The 24,111-nt window shown below is 37.1% G+C and overlaps 1 protein-coding gene across 1 annotated transcript; it reads left to right on the forward strand.

The window, feature by feature from the left end:
* Window positions 1-1,102: 1,102 nt before the first annotated feature.
* On the forward strand, window positions 1,103-24,080 carry LOC117161989 (pyrokinin-1 receptor). Its single transcript, XM_033343793.2, has 3 exons — window positions 1,103-3,852; window positions 20,190-20,416; window positions 21,358-24,080. The coding sequence occupies exons 1-3, from the start codon at window positions 3,051-3,053 to the stop codon at window positions 21,910-21,912; spliced, it is 1,584 nt and encodes a 527-aa protein (XP_033199684.1). The 5' UTR covers window positions 1,103-3,050; the 3' UTR covers window positions 21,913-24,080.
* The last annotated feature ends 31 nt before the right edge of the window (window positions 24,081-24,111 follow it).

Genomic DNA, 24,111 nt, shown 5'->3' on the forward strand with positions numbered 1-24,111 from the left:
GATGTTTGCTAAACTTTAAAAAAAGCTTTTTTCTTGTTTTGCTTCTCCGAATTTCTCGCTTATCTCGTTACTCTCGGAGTACTGAACTATATTTTTTCCCACTTATTCGTGTTATCATTTATTTAACGGAGATGAGACCGAGACGCAGCTGCAGTACATCAAATATCATCAGAACAATGTCTGACTGCAATTAGAGCGATCATTGTTAGATGTAATGCTTGTGTTGCTGCAAGAGACCAGCATTTTGAACAGTATCTTCATCTATTAAATAGACGATAATACGGACAAATAAATATAAATAAATAAGCGTAGAAACGAAAACCTTCTTGCTTCTCTTTTTGCGACTTTCTGCAAAATGAAGCAAAAACGAGCGATTCTCAAAATGATTTTCTTCTCTTATTTTATCGGCCTTCTACACGCTCACGAGATTTTACCATTTAAATTGGGAGTGTCCTGTATATTACTTGATATAAATTAAACAATACACGCATAAGTCTACACGATATCGTGCTTTATCGAGCTGCTGATTAATTCAATCACAAAATAATACCATTTAATATATTATTCGATTTAATTATATTACCATTATCGATTAGCTCATATTACGTATCACGTGTAAACTTGTACCACACGAGGGAACTGACATTTTCTAATTTATTCGTTGGTGCCATTTGAAACACACTCGAACAGAGAGAGAGAGAAACAGAAAACGACGCGATCAACTCTCTCTCTCTCTCTCTCTCTCCCTCGTCCCTTTCCCAAATATTTTTTCAAACTTGCTCGTTCGTTTCAAACTCGTGGATGCCCTCTTAAATCCCCATCCCGTACACAAATCAATTTATCCAACAAATATATTCAGCCGAATGTTAAAGAAGAAAAGTGGAAGTTGAAAAGAAACGGACGTGAAGAAGCATGAAATTCCTGCTTCAGTCGGAGACGAAGAATAATGGCAGAGTATTTTGGAGGAAGGGGTGAATAATCGGACAAAAGAGAAGAACGTGAAACGATCAGGACGCGGAAAGAGGAACGAAGGAAGCCACGAGGACGCTTCCGCCGATCGGAGGTGCGCAGAAGCGCCGGTGCTCGGTGTCACGCGCCGCGACGAGGGCTAACGCAGTCGTGATTCGCGCGGCGTCCGTGTCAGTTCGCCGTTTTCCGCGAAACATTCAAAGTGCCACGTTTTACTCGAGCTCGAAACACAGCCGCGCCAATATTCAACTGGTTCTGTGGATCTCTTCAAAATTTCTTTCGCATAATTGCAGTGTTGAAGGTTCGAAGAAGTCGGAAGTTGAAGGTCAAGAGCGCGACTGCTTCGCTTACGAAAGAAGAAAACGTTGGATAGTTGGAAGTTCGAAGAGGTTGGAAGCTGAAGATCACCGGCCCGAGTGATTTGGTTTTCAGAGGAGAAAACGGTAAGGAGGACGAGGAAGACCAAGAAATTATTATACTGCTTTCTGCGGATTCTCCCAAAAACTTTTTAAGATGGCTGCGAATTAGAAAGTTTAAAGAAGTTGGAAATTGAAGGTCGGGGGTGCAAGAGCCTTGGTTTAGAGGGGAAAAAGTTTTGCAATCGAGGAAGTCGAGGAAATGATTACAATTCTAAAGTAATATTATTATGCTGTTTTTTCTTTTCCTTTTTTTTTCTGTGGATTTTCATTACTTTCTTTAAGGAAGCTGAGAAGTTGAAGATTTAAGGAAGTTGGGGACTGAAGATCAATATACCTGAAATAAATATTATTCACCTGTCTTCTGCGAATTTTTACAAAGTTTCTGCAAGGAATCCGACCCTTTGCTTTAGAGGACAAGATTTATTTTATTTTATTATTATGGATTTCCCTAAAATTTCTTAATGGAAATTAGAAAATCAGTGAGCTGAAAGACTTGAAAACGGGAAGCTGATGGTAAAACTGCATTGGTTCAGCAGGGATAGAATTTAAAAAGTCGAGTTGGAACGATCGAGATAACATCGCGCGACTGTTTCCTATGGATTCTTTTGAAATTTCCTAAAAGAAGAACGGTAAAAGCAAGTCCAAAGAAGCTTGAGAACCGACAATTAAAGAAATAGCTGCTCTAGCTTAGCAGGAAAATATCGCCAAAGTCGAGGAAGACAACAAATTGAAGAAAACGGAAAATATTTGTGAAACTATCTTATTCAAGCAGAAGTGGAAGTTTGGAAGTTAAGAAAGACTAAGAAGTTTCGTGTAACAAACGTTCCGGAAATTAGAAAAATGAGATTGACAGTGGAAGTGCTTTCAGCAGAAAGAGGAGTTTCAACATCGAGTGATCGACAATGATTCTATCAGTGATAATTAGGAGCTCGAATGTTTGGAATTAAGTTTGAGTGCCTGAGAGAAATTTGATGTGTCGTTTAAGAACTCAAGGAACTTCGTATTAAAAATAGATATCTAAATAGACCATACCTTAAACAGATCGTAAATTAGGCTTCCAGATTAAAGGAAATTGAACGCTTAAAAATAAAAATGAAAAGTTGCAAATAATTATCCACGAGCCACGACTACGTATTTTGAAGCTTAATCTCCCTTAAATCAATTTCAACGTGCTCCGAGGACCCAGCAAAGTAAATCACACGAGTAAGTTTACCCGAGAGACCACTCCATTCAAGAAAAACAACTAACCAATCTCCAACTTAGTTCGAACGAATCATTTCCATTCTTCCATCAAAACTTCAAATTCTATTAGCGATACAAAAACTCTGACAACTCTCGATTTATTCCACGATCAACTGAAAACGACGCAACCAGCTCTTCAAACAAATCCAAACCGATCTTCACTACCGTTTCTAACGAAAGAGTTTTAAAATTACGATTTAATAGGAATTCCACGATATATCGAAAATGATGCAATCGGTTCTCTGAACCACAAGCGAACTAAATTACACTCGATTTTATTTCCATTAATAACAAATCTCTAAATTTGCCAGTGAAAACGATGGAATCAAGTTTCTGAACCAAAGAAAACCAATCAGTACCAACCCACGTACTTCTATCAAAAACACACCAACGATTCGCGTGGAATGACCAGCCTTCACCATGGATCCTACAACTACCCTGGCTCCCAAAGTCATTTCCTCCGCTCTCCAAACCTATCTCCAAAACTTCACCGCTTTCACCAACACCACGAACACCGTTCTGCCTCTCAGAGACTCTTTATATATCGTAATACCAGTGACCATAATTTATCTGTCGATCTTCATAACCGGTACAATCGGAAACATCAGCACGTGCATCGTGATCGCACGCAATAAGTCGATGCACACAGCCACCAACTATTATCTATTCAGCCTGGCGGTGTCAGACCTGTTGCTGTTAGTCTCTGGTCTCCCAGCAGAGATCTATATGGTCTGGTTCAAGTATCCGTACATATTCGGTGAAGTTTTCTGCGTTCTTCGTGGCCTGGCAGCGGAAACCTCCACGAACGCTTCGGTGCTGACCATTGCAGCGTTCACCATCGAAAGATATTTCGCTATTTGTCATCCGTTCTTTTCGCAAACCATGTCAAAGCTGACGAGAGCGGTGAAGCTGATTCTTGTAATTTGGTTACTGAGTCTGATTTTCGCATTGCCACTGGCGTTGCAATTCGGAGTTGTCCAGCATTACAGCAATCCAAAGATGGTGATGTGTACCGTGAAGAGAGTTCTGATCGAGTATTTGTTCGAATGTTCCACGCTCTTCTTCTTCGTGATGCCGATGATTCTCATTACGGTGCTGTACGCGTTGATTGGACTGAAACTGAGGAAGTCGAATATGATGAAGAGAAGCAGAGGCAGCGGCGAGAGTGGAAGCTGTAGGCATCATCCTGGAAAATCGTCGAGGAGAGTGCTGAAGATGCTTGGTGAGTTTCATTTTTCAGTAATTCTTGTCAGTTTTACGTCGGTATGTTTGATATGGCATTTTTTAAGCGATCGTTAAAACGAAGCGAAAAATGTGGTAAAGAAAACGTGGATCTTTTTACGAAGTCAACTGATTGTGAAAACAGAGAAACGAAGTAAGTGGGAAATATAGGAGAGGATGAGATTGATATAGAATAAAAAGGAAAAAACGAAAAGAAAATATACTCGATGAAATGAGATATCTTCTTTCTTTTCTAAAGTCGATAGGGATGATATTGGTATAAATATATAAGGAAAACATCAACTTTTGTATAATATCGTTGATATTAATATCGATGTAAAATGTCGATTTATAAACAGGAATTCAAGAAATGGGTTTCTGCGAATGTTTCGAACATTGATCTTAAAACTATATGCGTATAATTTTCTGGGGGGGGGGGGGATTATTGATACATTATTGAGAAGCAAACGAACGAGTAAAATATTATACAAATGTATAATATAAAAGTTTACTGGAGTAGATCTCGGAATGTATCCAAATATTGAAAAATTGATTATATTATTCAGGAAGTAATTACATTACTATGTAATAAGAATTGCTAATTCTCGCCACTCTAAGTAATGGTAATTAATCTTCTAAGATCTGGTCATTGGTAGATTAAATGTTTTCGCAGCATCGTCGTATTTTAATTCACTAAAATACGTTTCCCGAATGCACATAAATAAGTTCAAAGAACACAAAATGATAACCATCGAGGTAACAATTTTGTTAAAAAAAAAGAAAGCATAATGAATAGCTCCTTGTCCAAACCGCAAGATTATTTTTCTTAAATCTTGGATCAATTTTACCATTTAATTAAATTCTCAGATCTTATAATTCATCCACTTGTTATCAAAAGAAGCACTGATCGTTAAACAACGAAAGAAAACATTTTATATATGTTCATTCTCTTAAAATCAAGAAAGGATCAACAGGAAAAGCTTGATTCGAAAGCCATCCCTATTATTGTCCACTATAGAAAGAGTCAAACCTATCGACTATCAGGTGTCAGCCAGTGAGTTGTTTAAAAAGGGGAACTGAAGGGTAGGAGACGACCTGGAGTTCGATCCTTTCTCCAAGGAAACGATCGTGCAACCAGGAAAAAGGGAAGGAAACATCTTTTGCTGAAGGGTTGTCTGATTTAGATCGAAAGGTAGTAGCACTTAACTCGAATCAGCGCTTTTTCAGGAACGGGAGTTTCAGACCTATAAAAGGGATAAATAAATAAAGAAATGGAACCTCTGTCGATAATGAAATTATCATTTTTCTTAAAAATGTCATTCTCCGTTATTTTCAGTTTTCAAATTCAATAATTCCTTCGTCGTCGCCAGCTTCCAAATTCCATAATTCAGCGTGAAATAATATCTACCTTTAATATTTGGATAAATTCAACGTTAAATGTAAAAAGTCAATGTTAAGTGATTTTTAACTTCGATGTCTTCCATTTTACTTGTAGCTGATTCTTGTTTTAATTGGAATTTATTTTTAGAACAAAATGACACCTTCACGTGCGGGTATGAAAATACATGATTCCAAGAAATAATTTGTTAATATATATCTTGCTCTACGATCTACGATCTAAATTGCAGCAATTTGCGGTAATTATAAACACTTTAACTCGTAATGATTGGTATGCACTTAATCGAATATAAACGGCGTAATGTATCGAAAAATATCGTAATTCGGAGCATAAGGGTAAAACCAAATAATGCGAGAGATATTTCGTGAGGCGGAAAAGAAATAACACGAACGAAGCGTATCTCGTTTAAAAATAAAATTTTATCGAATGAAAACGTTCGAAACGTCGGAAACATCCTTTGTCTCTTTATAACGATAATAAAATTCGTATCTTATAATCAACAGTTTTCCACATTACAAGAAACATTACGTTATAAGAAAAATAGCGGAACCGTGTTCGATCTTCGCTAAACGACCTAATATTCGCTATTCCTTGTTATTCGAGCCGTCACCCACAGACAACAGTCACCCACAGAGTTTTCGTTACGTTTCGAAAAAATATAGAAATGAGAATTTCTACCGTGAGACGTCCGTCTGAGATTAGAAATCCGAAAAACCTCATTAACGAAAAGATACTCTGGTAAACGTTTTGATATATTAGGATGTTCTTTCGATCAAGGATTAGATCGATCGTGGAGGAACGATGCTCGATTCAATTGAGAGGGTTGAAAGTATCAATCACGATCAGTCGCAGGAATCGTTATTCATTTAGGAACTGAAATATCTCCCATTGATCGTCAGTTTAGTTTCACTCGAAACTTCAAAAGGAAAAGGAAATGACGAATGGAATGGATTCGTAAGTGAATTTCGAAGATTCGATCGATGAAATTTTGTAAGTTGAGAATTTCTCAAATGATTTAAGACACTTGTGATACTAAAACGCTTTGTTAGATCTTGAAATAATCTTAACGTTAACGTAAGAATGTCGATACGTTTGTAGCATGAACATAACTCGCGTATATACCAGGTTCCATCCCTATATACAATTTTATAAATATTACGAGTTATCGGTAGCACCATGGCAAATTGAAAAAACGCCATTTACATGTTCATATTTTAATACAGGACAAATAGTATAATTTATAGCGAAAGGTAGTTGCCTGAACGATTTCAATAATTGCAAAGCTTAAAATTCGTTGGAAATTATATCGGAGAACCGGCAAGTACGGAAAGTATCGTAACGTTAGAAGGCACACGTGTAACGCGCTTGTATTTTATTTAGACATCAAGCCAAATGACAAGCAAAACCGACTGTATTGACGCGGAAAATTTCAAATCGTTTTAGAAATAATAGCAGCTCCTGGTTTCACCCATATATCCAGTTTTCGTTGGGTCTCCCCTACATTTCACGACCCATTAAATTTTGAAGTGCCGAACTCGATGGAGCATTGAACTTTGAATGGGAAAAGCTATTACCTTGAAGTTCCCAAATTAGTAGGCTACTAATGTCGAAATGTCTTTATTAAATTTTGAATCGTTAAGATCTGCTCGCTTGTAAGCGGTTTAATCTCCCATCCATAAGTATCCGGACGCTGTAGAATTGCTTTGCCTCAGTTTCTTTTATGGATCTACTACGTTGTCCTACGATCAAATTATTACAAGATTATCATAAAATTATTATAAACGATAGGTGTGAGAAGACGTACACGCTTCTTTCACGCTTCCTATAAAGTTTGGTATCCTATCTGTCCTTTGGAGGGATATGAATCATCTAAGATCGATAAACGTTAAAAAAGAGCAACGCAGACGTACCGATTCATCTTTGTGACAACTTGATCAATGTTATTTGTTAATAAATATTGCTTAATACTTTCCAAAGATAACATCGAGATCGTAAAACGACGTAGTAACCCCATAAAAGAAAGTGACGCGAGGTAATTATGTAAAGTTGGCAAATACATCAGTGTCCGGATAGTTGTGGGCGTAAGGGTGTAAGTATTAAGAGCTCGATCCATCGACTCGGTTAATGTCAAATACTCGCGAAGGATACAAATTACAAGGATCGAAATCGTTCAAAACTCGAAGAAAGAGAATTCCTTTGCATGGAGAAAAGGATCAATGTCGAAAATTTGCCTTGAATCTTAAAAACGCCAGCCAGTTACCACTATTTTCGTGAAATATCGCCAGAAAAGGAGAATTCCAGAAATTACTTTGTTTGTTATTCATTCGGTACGAGCGTCGGGGCAATTTTTAAAGAACAAAGGAGGAATATTAAATCTCTAAATACGCTGTCACCGACTGTCGACATTGGCAATTTCGTGAATTTGTTCTTCTTTATGGTAAAAGAGTCCAGGTGCATCGAAAGCACCAATAACAACTTCATAAATCGCCAACTGTTCCCACTGATATCCATTTTAACCGATTTACGTCAGCACTGCGATGATACAAAGGCCTTCTGGACCAATCCTCCGACATTTTAACGATACTAGAGCTCGTGTCGTCATAAAATATACCTATGCTCGTATACTGAAAACAATTTTTGAATAATCAACTTTCAATTTTTAACATTCTCTGCATTACGTTACATTTAAAGAGAAACGATATGATGGAAATGAAATGTCAAGTAAATAGTAGTAATAAAAATAAATGCCAAACAACGAGTATCAAGTACCAAATAAATAGTAACATAAAAATGGATAATAAGTAACTGTAACAAGAGTTGAGTGAAGTTACGAAGAAATCTACCAACCCACGATAACCTAAAAGCAAGTAAATTTAGTTTGGAGATTTTAATTTTTGAAAAGGGCTAGGTCTATTTCCGTCGAGTGTATTTTATTCCTTGTCGTTGTTTCGCCGTGTTTTTTAATGGCATAATTAACAGTGACAAGTATAATTAATATGTGGGTTTGTGCGAGAATGTGAAAATATCTCTCGAGATTTAGTTTCTCTCGGGGTCGGGTCGGGCTCCCAAAAGTATCTCGTAATTCGAAAGTGTCGGGACTCCCGAGAATTTCGGGATTCTCGAGACTTACACAATTATTTAGGCCGGAATATGGAGCAAAGTAATAGCGAAATACGCGATAGATATAATATTTTATTAGGAAATATTATATCTGAAATACCTTCGCTCCGTATTCCGGTCTATGTAATTTTTAAAAAATTCCAAAAGTCTCGAGAATCTCGATAATCTCGAATTACGAGATACCTTTCGGATCGCACGTCCAGTAACTTGGAAATTTTCTGCGAAATAATTACGAGCCTAAAAATGGAACTATAGCTCGGTAATATTAATAAAGAAGCAAGAATCGTTCTATGGGTTGACATTTTTTTTGCAAAATAAACTAATAAAAATATACAAACGAATTGATAAATTGAATAAAATCGCTATCGGCAATCATCGAGACAAACTAGAGTTATCGTATCATTAGACATATCGTTTTAATTGTAATCGCTTACGTATAATCTACGTATCTACATACATTCTTTTTTAAAGATTGATCGATGGTTCCAGCATTAATGACGATATCGACAAAAAATCCGAGACATTGCTTCATTGTAAATTTTTTACCAATTTTTTACTTCTAGAGTTAAACGATCGCTTCATGGAAACATTCACCGATCGATACAGTTGAACGGTTATTGGAAAAATAATTTGTATAAACGCAGATAATTACATATATACGTTTCGATTCTTGGAATAAATCACGAGGAACATTTATCTCGTATGACAGATTCTCCAATTTGAATACGAATCATCCTATCCTTCGATCGAACGCGTTTAAAATAGCGATCCATATACATATGAGATAATAACAATTATTTTTAGTCTCGTTGCTAAATCCGATCTGCAGTTTCTTTCTGTCTATACTATAAAAATAGAAGGGGTATCATCTTGGAATGTCGATTCCTTGATATCTGTTTTCGAATAAAAGAGAATGATTTTATGCACGCACACGAAAATGAATTACCGTTTCTTTGAGAATTTCAAGGAACGAATCTTTTATTTAATGGTATAAATTTAGCCGAGATTAAAATTACATACGCTAAATATAAATGTAACATAAATTAAATTAAAATTAATAAATATAAATTAGAATTATCAATAATATCATGTTATAATCGTAGGCAAAATGCGCGCCGATCGGTCGAATATAATTCGCGGGCGAACTGTACACCCTTTTCTTCCACACTTACGCGTCTTTATCTTTTTGTATTTTTCATCGAATATTAAATCGATGAAGTAAAGAGAGAAACGAAATATGGATAACTAAACAAGTTGCTGTTTCATACATAAAAGGTTAAACTAAAAGAGTATATGCAAATAAAACTGACAAAAGCATCGTCCAATATAAATATAAATTAGTATATACATGAATATACGAATATACAAATATACAAATTAACATATAAGTTAATATATAAATTGAAATGGAGATTACTATGCAAGATATGTATATAAATTAAACATAAATGTACGTACAAAATGTAACAAACGCGAGAATTGTTAAAATTACTCAGAAATAAAAGCATTGTAAGAATCTTTGCAAATCTCAAACTGTAAAATACTCGACTGTCTCATAACGAGATATTCGAAGTGGAAATACTATAAAGCGAAAATTTCGATTGGAAATTTCGATAAAGCAACGTTCGATGGAAACGTATTAAATGGGAAAGTTTGATCGAGAATTTTCTCATCGACTTCCATCTCGTAACAGGCTGGTTAATATTCGTAGTTTGCCAGGCCGATGAGAAATCAGAATCGGAATCGTGAGTTTATAATTGAGCGAGTTTATAATTTATAATTGTACGTCATATACGACATCGGCAGCACACGAAACGCAGAATTCGCATTATTTCTGTAGGTAAACTTCCGGGACGAATTCATAATTCAGCTGTAGAGTCTTTGTTGCACGCTTGCAATGAGTCGTAATAATACAATCCGTGAAACACGAACGTTTCACGAACATCTTACGGTTCAAGTTCAAGTTGGAACTTTTATTTCGATGAACCTTTCGTAATAGCGAAATTAATTGAAAAATACCATCGTGGAAAAAGACAAATATAATACTCAAACGTGCACGATGTTTCGCAGATATAAAACATCTCGAAATTTTCCATTTTTTCGAATGTTCCATAAAATAATAGAAAAGTCGCTTGAATGGTCTCGTCCTGTTCGTATGTTTTTTCTTTTTTTTTTTTTTTTGCAAAAAGACTGGTTGCCAAAATGATTAAGTATTGTGCAAATACGATGAATTACTTACCTACTTGACCTGTGAACCCCGTCGTTCGTTAACAGGAACTTGTATAACGAAATTAAAATTTAAGAAAGACGAATCGGTTAATTGGAATACTGGCGTATCTACAAAAATCGTGTTTCCAGACATTCAAAGTTGAAACTTTCTTTCTTTTATAGAATTACGCAAACTGTATTTTTAATATGGAATAAAACGACAGCGAAAAAGGAGGACTATTTTACTTGCGGTAAAAAATGACAATAGTTTACAGAAATGATTGTAGAAGCTCTTTTCCCGAATATCGAAAACGAAACGGAAGAACCTCGCGACCCCCAAACTCACCTTCTTTAAAATAACACTTGACAAAGCCACTTGACAAAGGAACTACGTATCTGTCTACGAACTATGCCTACGACGTCTTTACATAACGATATCTCCGAATCTTTTCCTTTTATCCGAAAAAAATGGCAATCGTACGTAGCGAAGAAGCGGCATTATCCGCAGCTTTGCGTAAAATTATAATTTTAATAAAAGGCAACTGAAAAACGTCCCCTCCTATCTTTACTCCGACGTTTGAATGGCTATCGATCGATATACCGATACAACTTGCTCGGACTAATAAAGGAAGCTGCATAAAAGTACCTTCTCTGAAAAAATAGAGCAATTTTAAGGTTTTATTTGATCTTTGAACTAATGAAAAGCCAAATTGCCAATAAAAGAAGCTTCGCATAAAAGTTGCTTCTTTTAGAAAAATTACAAAAGGGGGCAAAGAAAAAAAAATAGCAGAGAAAAGATAGAACAGCGTTAGGTATTACTTAACCTTTAAATACTGTCATATCCATGTTCGATTGCGCAAATACTGAACGCGATATTACGATGCACCATGTGTCAGTGCAATATCACGACGATTAAACCTTGTACCTGTCGAATGATCCGGTCGCGGCCTGTGAATTCATTAACAGAGCTGGTTTATCGTGGACACGACGATAGGCTCGGGAGAATCGATGAACGTGACGAGAATAGCGGCTGGTGATCTGAGTTCTGCTAGAAACTGCATGCTCGTCTATGTACGAACTACCTTTTTTCGCTTTTACGGCTTAATAATGGCCACGGTAATAAGGCTATGTAGGTTCAGCTAATGGAAGCGATGCTATATAGACGTAGAAAAGTTTGATCGAGGATTCGACTCAGCCATCGCGCGGTATACAGGCTGATTCATTGCCTTTAATTTTGGAACTTCAATAACAGTCGCAATGCTACGATTACTTTAAAATGAACAACGATAAGATACGTATTTATCGTCGTGAATGTGTGCAATCAAATCTACCGAGTGCAAGTGATAGTAACTGTAAGACGATTCGACCAAAACAATTCTTACCCTCGCAAGGAAAATAGTTGAGAAATGGGACAATTCCTGGTGTAAAAGCAAGTCGAGAGTATAAAGCGTGTAACAGAACATTTTTGTTTTCGTTTATAAAGTATAGCGAACTTTGCCAACAGAGCAAACTATGTTGGAAGCGTCGAATACTAAGGTTCAGAATAGAATAGGCTTTCCAATAAACTGGGTAAACGCCAGGATCCATTCAGAGCATAGCCGGTCATTTTGAGTATCTTCTATAAAGATGGTATATAATAATAATATATTTTCATTGTTTTTGAATGTACAGCTCCCGAAGCTCTCTTGCACCCTGTAGCATGAAATCTTCTTATTCGTAAAGTACTGCTGCAGTCAACGACAATATGCTTAGTTTACCCTGTGATATTACAATTTCAACAGATTACGTTTCGTTAATGTTGTTGCGTTAAAATTATTTTACAGTATGCGTGGCAAGATTACGTTTAGCGATAGGTTTAGCTATTAGAGATCAACTAGATCACGAACATGCACAATGTGTCCTTTCTTTCTCGACTTTGGGGTTTTGATAGGAGATGCAACGATAGAATCGTTTAGTAACAAATAGGCGGTAAGATTGCGTAGATTTACTAAAATACTATAATGGTAAACGTAAAAAATACTTGTTCTCCGACTTACGATTATTTTATAGCGCACAACGACAAGAATAACTTTGAAATTTTCTCTTCGAAGTAATGGAAGTAATCCTAGAAAGAATCAATTTGTACAATATGTTTTTATCGTTTGAGAACTTTTATGTTTCCCAACTGCTTTGCAGCGGATAATTAACAAGCCTGTGTAACTTACTAATAACGTAGAAAAGTGCGATCAAGGATGATGATACAAGCTGATTTAAAAATAGTTAAAAAATTTTCTATATCGGCAAGTGTATTTTTTTACCAATCAAATTATGCAGAGTATCGTAACAGCAAAAAATGTGGACGATATTTGCATATAGAAGGTAATTGTAAATGACGAAAAATATCGATTAAACGTTTGTTTTCTAAGTTAGTGTACTTACACGTCTCTTCGTAAGCTATCCTCGATCTGTCGCATAATATTTTAATGATGGCCGATCTAGCCAGAGAATGACTTTACAATTTCAATCAAATTCAAAGACAATAACAAACGAACGAGTATCAACTCGATGTCTGGATATCTGCTAATTGCTGTAATTATAACGCGAGTCGGTAATTTCGATCGTTAATCCAATAAAAAAAAATAACTTGCTCGACCAGAATACGTGCGACAGATGAGAATCCACGCTTTCTATGACATTTAGAGTTTACACGGATTCTGATCACGTCAATGAATAAATAAAGAAAAAATAGGTGAAATTAAATTTGGCCTTGAGTAAAGAGAGGACTACAGATAAACTGCAGATTTTTATGAGATTTTATGCGTTTGTGTGAAACTTAAAGGTGGAAAAATTCGCAAAACGCACACAATATAGGAAAATATATAAAATATCCAAAATATAACACGATATAACTATACGATATAAAAATATATAATCGATATTCCACGGGATAAATCGACAAGGTTAGCAATGGATTAATGAACGTTATTCGATACTGAATTAAGAAAAAAGATCGATTTCCTCGATGGACCTGAGCTGTTTTGGAATTCATGGTTGTAATTAATGTCAGAATCTGTGTAATTATGTTGCAGAGTAACTCGTATCTACATAATTAAATCACGTAATTGTATCAAGTCATAGATCATTTATTATTACACTAGATTATTTTTCACAAAGCCAAGTCCATCATATCGTTGGTTTCAATTCCAATCACTACGATTATATCTTAATTATTTTTATTATCTCTTAATTATTATCTACAAAGCGAATATATACTGCTCAATATATAATACTCGATCCAACGAACAACAATACGATTTTTAAAGAACGTTCCTCCAGTCTTCGGTCTGGAAATTAGCCGTTTCGCCCGATCGACAGTTTCTAATCCTATCGTCCAATCTTTGACGAAACTTCGCCGGATCGATCCTTTTAAAGAGAGATCGTGTTTCTTAAATAGTTATCGAAATCTCCAATTTGAACGAGTTTTGAGTTTGCAACGATAAAGGGAGACTATCGAGGGAAAAATTTGGGAAGGGATAAGCAAGAAACCAAAGTGGAGAATGAGATTCAGCGTGGAGCTGATAGTAATCCAGAAGATTGATGTTTTAAACAGAAGATTTATGTACGTCGCTTCGACTTTATTCGAATAGGATAATAAATAGTCCTATGCCGATTTTCGCAGCTCCAACAAATTGGTAATATATTTTTGAATAGCCACGATCGTTTCTTAAATATCTCTCAATGTGGTGGAAAATAATAAAAGAAAATAGATCGTAATACGTACAATGACTACCGAAAGCGTTGACACGTTTTACCTGCCGATTAACTCGGTACGAGTATATGGAATTTCGTGTCACTTGGTAGCACCTTCGCGTGGCTATAAAAATTTAGCATTATGAAAGCGAAATATAAAACCTGATAAAGTAGCGTTTCGTTGGAAAATGAGAGTACGTGATACCTTTCGAAGCCACTGTATATCGATTATTAATAAATTAAATATTAAAATTAATTTTCATTAAAACGTATCAGCGTTATTCGCAAAATTAAGAATTTTTGTCGATTAAATTTTGTTGGGATCTACGAAACGTTGAATTCTCGCGAGAACAAGATCTTTTTAAAGCGTTTCTATCGTCGATTCTCCCATTTTATTTGCGTGCAATAACGCCATTTGCGATTTACAGCGAACAATCGTCAAATTACTTTAATCGGAGGAGAGCGGATATTCAAGCGTCCGCAAACAAAGAATCGAACTTAAATATCTGTTTCAGGGTTGCAGGCATACATTTTACAGAGGATTAGCAGAAATCCAATCGGAAACGACGTCGAACGTAGCAGATGCTCCTTTCAGAGGCACAGCTGCGTTGCATTAAATGCGTTTAAAGCATCGAGTGCAAGGTAGACGAGCAAAAAAGCCGAGACCGTCTTTCCGTCTTATTATCTGTTTTTTTCTTTTTTTTTTTCCTGTGAATATCACAATGGCCGATATCGACATTTCCTGTTTTACCTTAACGGGGGCTAATTGCGGTGACTGTAGCGGGAGATTCAAAAACGTTCGAGAAACGGATTATCTCGTTTAATTCGTCGCGTTGGGTAGCAATATTGCTTTAAACTGTAAATTTGGAATAAATTACTCGAAACTACGTATGTGGACGTATTTCAATTTACGCTAAGACGAACTGATTCTGCAACGAGCAAGGTTCTAGAATGAAATTGTGGTTCCGTACGTACCTCGCTTCGCTCGAATACACGATCGATGCGTAATTTCTCGAATATAAATGATTAATCTCGAAGAAGCGATTCAATTTAGCTTCCACGTGGCTTACGCGCATATATGACGAGTTTATCTTTTATTTCGTTTCTCTTTATATCTTTCCCGGCTTGCTTTCTCAAAGGAGGAAAATTTATCGTCGTTCGAGAGTAATTGATTTCCTTCCGCTTCCGTTTTGTCGGAAAAGTAGTTTGTATTACTACTCGTTTTCTTGTCTCGTCCCGTTTCGTCGATTACGATGATCGATGACGACGACCTCGATTTTTTCCGATTCCTGTTTCCTTGTGGTCGCTTGCTCTACGGAACTCGATACATCCGATTCGACGTTAATTATTCCACCTATCGATTACAATGCAGCAGAAGTTCCCCGACCGTTTTACTCTCATTACTTTTCTTTCTTTCATATGTCATCATTTCCGTTAGTTAATGGTCGTTTATCAGACGTATATAAACAAGGCGCAAATGCGTACGCATGAATTTCTTATCTTAATCACGCAAAAACTTCGTTCAATTAATAGAGGCAAAAAGCGGCTGGTAAAAGAAAAACAAGTAATCCTCGATTAGCCAGCTTCGCCGACTAATAAGCTCGTTTTATCGATCCGATCGGAGGGGGAGAATTTAATATGTTGTATCTTTGATGGTACGCACTGTTGCGCAAAATATCCAAAGACTTCCTTATTTTTGACAGCAGGATACGGTTTAATTACAGTAGCACAAGTAAATGTTATATATCGTTGGTAACAAAATTGCTTTCAGGTAGTTAACAGGTATCCCGTGAAATACATATCGATATCTGCAGAAGTAAAAGAAATTATGGGGCAACGTTTCAACAAAATTTATTTATTTACCCCCTGTCTCTAAATATCTGTACGTATAGTTTCCTCGAAAAGAAAGATTTTTTTCAAATTATACCGCGATTAATTTAAGCAACACTGTATTATATATTTATAGTAATATCGTAAATTATACGAGAATACTTTGTTGCAGTGACGATTCCGATTTCTGACTAACGATCGTGAAAATAATTAATGGAAGATTAATTTTCAAATAGTTAATTAAAAAGTAAAATTGCATCGACTTGTACAGCCGTCGCTACAATCCAGCACAATCGTATTTTGTAGAAATGTTGAGATATCGACGTCAGATAATATTTGACTCGTACGTGTTTCGTTATCGTTCGTCCGACTTCGCTTGCAAACCTATTGGACCTGTTCCGAGCCTTTTAAGGCGAATCTTCGTGAAAAACCGCACGAAAAGTATCGCAAACGAAATGTGTGCCCGAAACAGGAAGAAGCCTGAAAACACGGTTTATCTCAACGTCTCAGGAGGAATCATCCTCGGTGAATTTTTAAGCGTGGCGTGGACCGATTTAGGGGCAGAATTTACACGGGTCACGTCTCACGTTTCACAAACAGGATATCCATCCCGTTGCTCTTTGAGCTACGAGCTACGACGAGCGCCACATCCAACTTCGCCGATAGTGTTTGACTTTCGTTTCGATATTGTGGCGCGTTACCTTAGGAAAACTTCTTCCTCGACTAAATGGTATTGGGATCCTGCGAATATGCGCGAAACGTGTCCTCTTCGAGCTTCCGCGGTAAGCTGTTAGGGAACTCTTAATAACGACGGTATAACGATATTATACGATACATAATAATAGAACATATAACGAATAATAATATTTGATACTTTTACGTTTTCTCTCTGTCAATACGTTGCATTTATTCTTTCTTCGATCGTGTCTCTGATAATGGAAATTTTTTAAAAGAAAAATACTATCGGAGAAGACATTTTTTTTAACAGAATTTGCTTTGAAATAAATACGATGTAATTAAGAGATCGTGAAACAATAGTATCTATAACTTCAAGTACGTTTAGACGTCGAATATGAGCAAAAAGTTAGAACTAGATTACATATCGGCACGCGTCTCAAAGTTCGAAGCAACAATTCTACCACGTACGTCAAAGTTTCAGGATAATTTATCTCGGCTTTTGCTAGGAATTTTCCAAATTGTTCCATGCGCTCGTTTCATACAGCTTAAAGTTGTTCGATTTATACTTCTCTCTTCTACTGTATATACAAACTTTAGTGACGAAGAGATTATACATTTTCATGGACATTATATTATAGAAGATGTTTTTTTAAGCAGAATCTGGTTGAAAATCTCATGGAATCGGATCGATAGAACGATAGAGCCGAATGCAGGAGTACTTAATCAGAAAATCTGCCATTTCCAACGTTTACCGGTAGCGATGTTCGGAATAATATCGCAGTTCGAACACGCTCCACCGATATTTCTGATCTCTAACGCTTCGCTTGATCTTAGTCGTTCACCTTTACACCTACATTACAATAACATTCGGTAAAAGGAATATGAATAAAATACTGAATAGAAATACATAGCAGACGCGTAAAGCGAGAATAATAAACTTAGAGCTATAAGAACGAAGGGACAAAAGTTCAAAATAATGAAATAATGGAAAAAATGTGCGACTGGAGGAGAAAGAAAGGGCGGGGAAGCTTACTTCTGGAAAGAAAGCAAAATCAACGAGCAGAACGTACATCCAGTTTTGTGGATGAATTATTCAAAGGGAGCGTAAGCGGCACGATGCTATGAAATGCCATAACTCGACTGATCTTGACCTCAGTCGCATATCAATTCCAGTCTTTACATATTCTTTGAAAAGCGGCCCGCGCAATATCGCCTCGTAATCGCATGAACTCGTCGAGAATAACGCGCTTGGACCAAAACGTCGCGACACATTTCGATTATCTTCTTTTCCAATTTTGTTCCCCATTTTTCCTCTCCTTCCGAGGCGAAAAGCAACAGATTGAACGTAAAGTAGGAGAAAATTGCGTCGATGATAAATCGTCGCAAATTTATGTGAGTTATGTAAACTGGTTTCCATTGAAATTGAGAAAATGACCGGGATTTTCACACCAAGACTCGAATCGCACCCGTGGAAGGAAGCAGTTTAAACGAAACGGAGGGAAACTGGCTGATACTTCCTCCGACGAAAAGTTTTCTCCTCCTGGATGAACGAGATGAAAAATTTCTGATATTGCCGGACGATATCCTGGGATTTGAATTTTAGGAGATCCTGCATCAATTTTCTTAAAAGGAGAGAGAGCCACGTTCTATAAAGTAGTTGTTCCATTTTGTTTCACCAAAATCCATTTTGATCTTGCTGGATATATCCGTTTAACGCGAAACAAACTACAAAATTACACAAATTACGCGATAGCCACGTACGTAATTAGAGAATTTACGATAACAATAAGGATCCAATTGCAAGATATAATTTTATTTAGAAAGTAAAATTATTAGTTTCCTATTACAATTTATCGCAAAAAAGAAAGAAGAAATAGATCGTTTGGTTGAACAACAACGGAAGAAAAATTTGTTACGCTACCGTAGATTTCCTCTTCTCCGACGAACGATTATAAAACTTTCGATTATATAAATGTAATATTTTAAAATTAGCTGCAATGGCAGTTGTTCTGGTTTTTAATTAATAATTACGTAGATCAACTCACCTAAAAGATTAACTTCATCAATCTCCTCAGCCACCATTAATCCTACCTAACTTTTACGGTGTTTTCCCTTGCAAACGACACTCGAGTTTCGCTCTAAAAAATAGAGTACTCCCAACGCGAGGATAATTAGAACTTATAAATTCGTTCGCGTAATCCTACAGTCAAAAAGTTTTGATTCTGTCATTGGCTAAGGACCGGATCAACGTGAAATTAACTAGAACTTTGTTTCTCGGATTACGATAATATCGATCTGCCAAAAAAATCGTAAATCTTACACCCTCTGCGATCTGTTCCGGCGAACACAGGAATTATCGCAAACGACTTATCGGTGATGTGTAATCATCGGCGAGGTACGAAACAGACGTGAAATTTACGACGTTCGTCTACCAACCTCTTGCTACTCTAACCATATAAATACTCCGAATTTTTCTATCCATCGCTGCTCCGTATTTGACGCCCGAGGGGTGCGAATGCCAACCCCGATACCACCCCTGATACCAACAGTCATCAAAGGCGAAATTGTGTCTGCACGTGGACTACCCTCTTCTCTGTGGCGAAGGCCAGTGTATAAAAAGGCCTGTACCACTGGCCTCGCGCCTTTATTTTCTTGTTACGAATGTCGTGCGTTACCATTTCCATTGCGTTACCACTTCCTATTGTTACAGTTACCATTGTATCGGTATATTGATATATCTCGTAGCATATAAGATTGCCAGTAATTGTATCAATCTTTCAACATTCTTTATTACCGAATATAAGCTAGTTGATATTAATAAGTTCTCAATTCCGTTTCTTTCTGGCATTGAGCAAATAATAGAGACAAGTCGAAATTATAGATTCGATAATCGCGAGTTTGAGTTACGCAGCCCCTGAACGATGCAGCACCGAGGACATTGCGAGCTGTACGAACCCGCTGTCACAGGCGTTTGAATAACGGAGGATACTCGTGTGGTCGCGCCTATAGCAGAGGACGTGATACCTCTCGTTCGGAACCTAATTTTTAATTTCACTGGAAAATCTAGTTTCGAGATAGCAAGATTGACGAAACTCGCTTCTCGGTTATTGGGATAATCTTACTTCTCGATTATAAAAAGACGAGCCATGAGAAAACGATAGCCTACGAGAAACAAACCGATAACAGATAAATCTCGCATAGCTTCCGTAACGGTCTTTCTTGATACCAGTTAGAACGATCAATTTAGAACCTAATATTTCCTGTAGAATAAGAACGTTTTGTATCTTCGTCTTTTGACATTCTTTTCTCCTGTTACGAACGTACGTAGTATATTTAAAGAAATCTAATAAATAAAATGTGGAATTGTGTTACAGTTGCCGTGGTGATAGCCTTTTTTATTTGTTGGGCGCCGTTTCACATACAACGACTGGTCGCCACACACGGGACGAACTCGGAGGACCACATGAGCTCGAACAGCAAGTTGGACGAGTTCCTTTATACCCTGATGACCTACATATCTGGAGTACTCTATTACGTGTCCACGTCGATTAACCCGATTTTATATAATATCATGTCGAACAAATTTCGAGTTGCGTTCATGGTGAGTCACAGTACCCTTCTTTAGGTGTAACAGCATGTACCGCGTAATTAGAAATTGGGTTTGGATTAATCTAGTAGAATGGTCCACTTGATTGATATCCAATTATCCTCCTTTATCTGATGAAACTTTGTTGGATTAGTCGGTCTGGGTTGATTAAGAAACCAGGTTGTATTCGATAGGGGTTAGTTCGTAGTTTGTAAATAATTCAGCTTCTTTCGATCTCTCCAAATCGTAGAGTTTAAACGAACGAATTCCCTTTCAGAGCCACGGTATTAATTAAAAAGTACGGAACTCGATAATGTAAACTGCAACTTTCTCCAATTATGTCACATAAAACGCGTCCAACCACCCGCGCACCAACTTTCACGATATTCTCCAATTCCAGCGATCAGAAACACATTCCAACTCCCACACAATCCCATTATTCCTATATTACGATCATTCGTAGCACACAATATCCTTTAATCGCCCTACCACTCTCGTTAATCAATCGACTTACACGAATCAAATTAATACAACAAACTCCACCTAATCTACCACTGTCGGCCATAATTAACAGGACACCTATTGATATTTCGTATAAATTACACGCTTCCCACGGTTTCTATCGCTTCCTTCGTATCGTTTGTTTCTTACGATGGAACTGCGAATGTTTGCGCATTTGTGGGAGATTTGAAAATGTAAAGATACAAGTTACGTGCCCTGGTACTTACGACCGGCAGTATATTCCTATCGACACCGAGTCCCGCTCAATGTCCTGCTGACAGAAAATCCACTGGAACATCTCCTCGATACTTTGCCCTGACGAATGTAAGAACGCGATCTGCGAACCTGGTTCTCGAACGTGGACTTCTGTTTTTGTGCCGAGTCCTCGTTCAAATGCCACACTGTGCGACCGTCGCAAGCTGCTCGACTACCAAGCGTCATTCTTGTTTTCACAGGAAACATTGTCAAGGAGTTGCAGAATCCCCGGCCTGGCGATTCGCACGGAGCAACGATCGTACTCGAGTCTGCCACGATCGCAGCAGCGAGCGATCGGTTCTAGAAACATGGGAACACGCGGCACCGGAATCATCCACGACAGCACCGACTGTTCCGGCAATTCTGGCCACCACAGCCTACAGCAGAACGCTCAGCCATTGGCTGAGCATCTTAACGCGGAGTCGACGCGGAACAACGTGGATAAGAAGGACAACGAGGACATCGGCAGACTGGAAGACTCGAAAGAGATTAAAAACAAGGACGTCGGTTGTTGCAAGCGTTCGAGAAAATCGAGGCCAGCCAGATATGCCACCGTGAAGCTTTCGAACGCGAGCCAATCTCAGAAGAAATGGTGGCGTTTGTTAAAATGGTTCCCCGGCTTAAAGTCCTTGAAACTCGCCGGAAGAAGCACGTGCACCGTCCCGGAAAATAGTCCTCTGAGAAGGTCAGAGCTTAGACGAGAGGAGATCTCGATGACTTTATGGAACGAAACGAACGAACAAAACACCGTTTAAGTTTTCCAGGGTGCGATATCGGTTTAGGTAGAAACGTTGAAATTACGAATGATGAAAGTAGAACTTGGGTCGAAATTAGTCTGTTCGTGATGGTGATGGTGCTTGAAACTTCAAATAGATTAACCATCCTCGCTTAATTATCGTTACGATTATTACAAAGTAACTGAGAATTGCGAGATTAAACTTTGAGCGAGTGATCGCAGGTTAGACGTACGAATGAATTTTATGGGATGACGAGAGCGTACGACGATAAGCTACAAAAATATTTTAGCTCGCTAAGCTGATGCTGCAAGGGAAAATGAGAGTGTGTAAATGCAAGTAATCGGAGCTTTCTATCTTTTTTTCTTTTTTCTTTTTTCTTTTTTTCTACGCGAGGAGGGGAAAATGCACTTACGCATGCCCAGCAACCCGTGCGGCCGCTGGATTACGTGGAACTCGGCAAAATGATAACGCCTCTACCCACCGAAAACCTCTCCTCTTTCTGATATCGGATAGCTACACGAGGCCCAACCCCGTAACTGCCATGAGCATCACGTCGGGGTTGGCCTCTTTTGTATCTCCTGGTTTATTTCATAAATAGTCAAGTAATTGGAACCTAACCTTCTGGCCTGGTGTAAATAAAGCAGGCTTCGGATCTTAGTTTTCACATTCAGGAATTAAAATCAATCTGATCTGGTATCTGATCATCTATATGGTGATATGACCTAGGTCGAGGTAAATTTAACTTCGTCCTAATCTACGTTAGATCTGAGCGATAAAATCTAACTAACTTCGAATTGCATCTAACTTAATTTACAAACGATAAAATTTCACTTCTTTTGTTCGCGCTTCAAGTATTTGAGTTTGTAAATCGTAAAAGAAGAATGCTTTAAAAATACTGTACAATTCTATGTTGCAAAGCCAACGAATAGTTTTCCTTAGCGAGTATTAAAAAGAATAAAAGACGGTACTATATAACGTATAAAAATTGAAATTCGTATAAAATTTGACAAAAACCGTTCGTTTTAAAAAGTTTATAAAGCATCTCGATTAGCTTATCTGTGTAAACTTGTATCTTCGTACATTGTAGTTCTAAAAATCATTAGTTTATTTCATCCACTTCTGCTTGCGTTTTAGAAGAACTATCCAACCAAAAACACACACACGACTCACCTTTATTTAAAAGAAAAACTAGGTTCGTGAAAATGATTAAAAAATTCGAACTAATCGTCGAGCTAACGAGGTACAGTGTCACTGTGTCACTTTTAACGTCAAAAAGTTGGTGATGTTATTGTAACGAGACGAACTCGTTAATCCGATCGATTCAGAAGAAATCACGAATTCCACGTGGTTTACAGTATAACTTTTGCTTCAATAATTGAGAAGCTTAGCCCAAATGTTTCGAACTTCAAAAAGACTGATCCTTATTAACTGGAGTTTCTACAAGAAATCACATTTTCATCGTATTTCCCGCTGGTCGATAATTTACCTATAGAAACTTTTAGGCGTTCTACAATATCGACCCGAGATAAATCTCGCTTAATTAAAAATAGACGATTTTCGTTACCGTATAAAAAACAATTAATCTATGGAGAATCAGTGAACGTTACTTATGATATTACAAATTACGATCATTTCCGTTTTCCTTCTTCCTTCGACTTTTTTCTCATTAAAAAGTATCTAGTTTTTTATTTTGTTTCGTTTCTCTTTTTATGGTATCACTGATTCTTCGAAACGATTTAGTATCTACCGATGAAAATAATAAACTTAATTTTGTCCTCTAAAAATGCATGAACATGTGTTGAGAGCGACGTTGTAAGTTTTATTTGATAAATATAACATGATTGATTTGGTAAAAGAGTAACGCGTCCAAAAAATCACAACTTCCAAAGTATTTGAAGAAATTAACTCTAAAAGCGAACTATTTAAAAATAATAAATATCGTTTACTAGAATAGAATAATTATCCAATAACATTATACTATTTAGCAAGGACAACATCACTGTTTAAGATCAGACTTTAATCCTTCTTCTAGTAGTAAACAATACTATTAATCACATTGTAAAAAAACAAAGTTTTCTTGCTAAATAACAGAGTGATTAATTATATTCTATTTCAAACTGTTTTCCTAATGATTGTGCCAATCTTTTTGTATCACTCTTCTAATAAATCGACAACATGTGCATTTACTTATTCCGTTGTATAAACCAAGAATATATC

This window comes from Bombus vancouverensis, chromosome 13 (assembly GCF_051014615.1).
Source record: "Bombus vancouverensis nearcticus chromosome 13, iyBomVanc1_principal, whole genome shotgun sequence".
In the NCBI taxonomy this organism is placed as follows: domain Eukaryota; kingdom Metazoa; phylum Arthropoda; class Insecta; order Hymenoptera; family Apidae; genus Bombus; species Bombus vancouverensis.